This window comes from Quercus lobata, chromosome 11 (assembly GCF_001633185.2).
Source record: "Quercus lobata isolate SW786 chromosome 11, ValleyOak3.0 Primary Assembly, whole genome shotgun sequence".
Classification (NCBI taxonomy): domain Eukaryota; kingdom Viridiplantae; phylum Streptophyta; class Magnoliopsida; order Fagales; family Fagaceae; genus Quercus; species Quercus lobata.
Genome location: NC_044914.1, coordinates 7,535,210 through 7,536,968, shown reverse-complemented (window position 1 = coordinate 7,536,968; position 1,759 = coordinate 7,535,210). Strand labels below are relative to the sequence as shown.

The 1,759-nt window shown below is 37.3% G+C and overlaps 1 protein-coding gene across 1 annotated transcript; it reads right to left on the bottom strand.

Annotated features, from left to right (window-relative positions):
* Nucleotides 1-326: 326 nt before the first annotated feature.
* On the bottom strand, nucleotides 327-1,352 carry LOC115966338. The gene has a single exon (XM_031085585.1). The coding sequence runs from the start codon at nucleotides 1,350-1,352 to the stop codon at nucleotides 327-329; it is 1,026 nt and encodes a 341-aa protein (XP_030941445.1).
* Nucleotides 1,353-1,759: the final 407 nt, after the last annotated feature.

Sequence of the window (1,759 nt, the reverse complement as noted above, 5' to 3'; positions counted from 1 at the left end):
TAACCAGAGTATCCATCCAGAAACCAGTAGTAAGCATGCCCTACAAGTCTTTCTAGCATTTGATCAATAAAAGGTAAAGGAAAATGATCTTTTCAAGTTGCATCATTAAGTCTTCTGTAATCTATGCACATTCGCCATCCCGTGACCGTCCTTGTTGGTATAAGTTCATTATTATCATTTTTAATCACGATTATTCCACCTTTTTTTGGGACGACTTGTATTGGACTTACCCATGCGCTGTTCGAGATAGGACAAATAATTCTGGCATTTAATAGTTTCTGCACTTCTTTATGCACCACTTCTTGCATTGATGGGTTCAATCTTCTTCAGGGTTCGACAATCGGCTTATATTTATCCTCCATTAAAATCTTGTGTGTGCAAATTGAAGGTCTAATTCCTTTGATGTCAGAGATGGTCCAACCCAAAGCCTTTTTGTGTTCCCGCAAGATTCTCAGCAACTTTTCCTTCTTTACATCACTCAAAGAACTGTTAATAATAACTAGAAAAGTAGAGTCTTGGCCTAAGAAAGCGTACCTTAAATTTGATGGAAACGGTTTGAGCTCAAGTTTAGGTGGTTCCTCTGGTGGAGATGTTCGCTGACATGACTTTAAGTCTTCCACTTTTGGTTGCATTGAAGGAGGAAAGAGTGGTGTAGCCTCCAAATATCTTTCACACTCTTTAACCTCTTCATCATTGAATTTTACAGGTGTAGAGCGAGTAAGACATACCTCAACTGGTAACTTTAGAAAATCAATTGCACAAGTCTCATCGGCCATGATCACGTCTCGGTCACTTATTTGAAAACAAGAATGTGTCTCGAAAGGAAATTTCATAGGCTTAAATACATCAAAAGTGACCTCATCCTCTCCAACCCTCAAAACATATTTTCCTTGCTGGACATCTATTAAGGTTCTCCTCGTCGCAAGGAAAGGTTGACCCAATATCAAAGGGATCTCCTCATCTTCATCCATATCAAGGACAATGAAGTCAGACGGGAAGATGAACTTGTCAACTTTTACTAATACGTCCTCAATGACTCCTCTTGGATATTTAATAGATCTATTTGCCAATTGTAAAGAGATAATGGTCGGCTTTACTTCTCCAAGACCCAATTTCCTGAAAACAGAGAAAGGCATTAGATTAATACTTGCCCCTAAATCACATAAAGCTCTATCAAAATTAGATTTTCCTATAGTGCAAGGGATAGTGAAACTCCCCGGATCTTTCAGCTTAGGCGGCAGCTTCTTTTGTAGGATTGCACTACTCTCCTCTGTCAGCATTACTATTTCATGCTCCTCCAATTTCCATTTCTTTGATATAATATCCTTCAAAAATTTGGCATATTTAGGCATTTGTTCCAAAGCTTCAATGAGAGGAATATTAATATGCAATTGCTTAAATATACTTAGAAATTTAGAAAACTGATAATCCACATTATTTTTTTTAATCTTTGTGGAAAAGGAATTGGTGGATCATAAATTGAAGGAGAATAAATCTCAAAAGTATCTTCCCTGGATCTTTTGCATTTTGAAGCTCTTTCATTCTACTTAGTCTTCTCAGCTTGCTCCACTTCTTTCATCTCTGACTCAGCTTCTTTCATCTCTGACTCGACTTCCTTTATCTTTGACTCCTCATTATCCATAGCTTCATCTTGTTTGGCATTTGTTGCCTCAGAGCACTAGCATTGAAAAATGCTATGCTATACTATTATACCATCCCAAAAAACCACTTTATTACTTATACCATCCCATTTTACAAT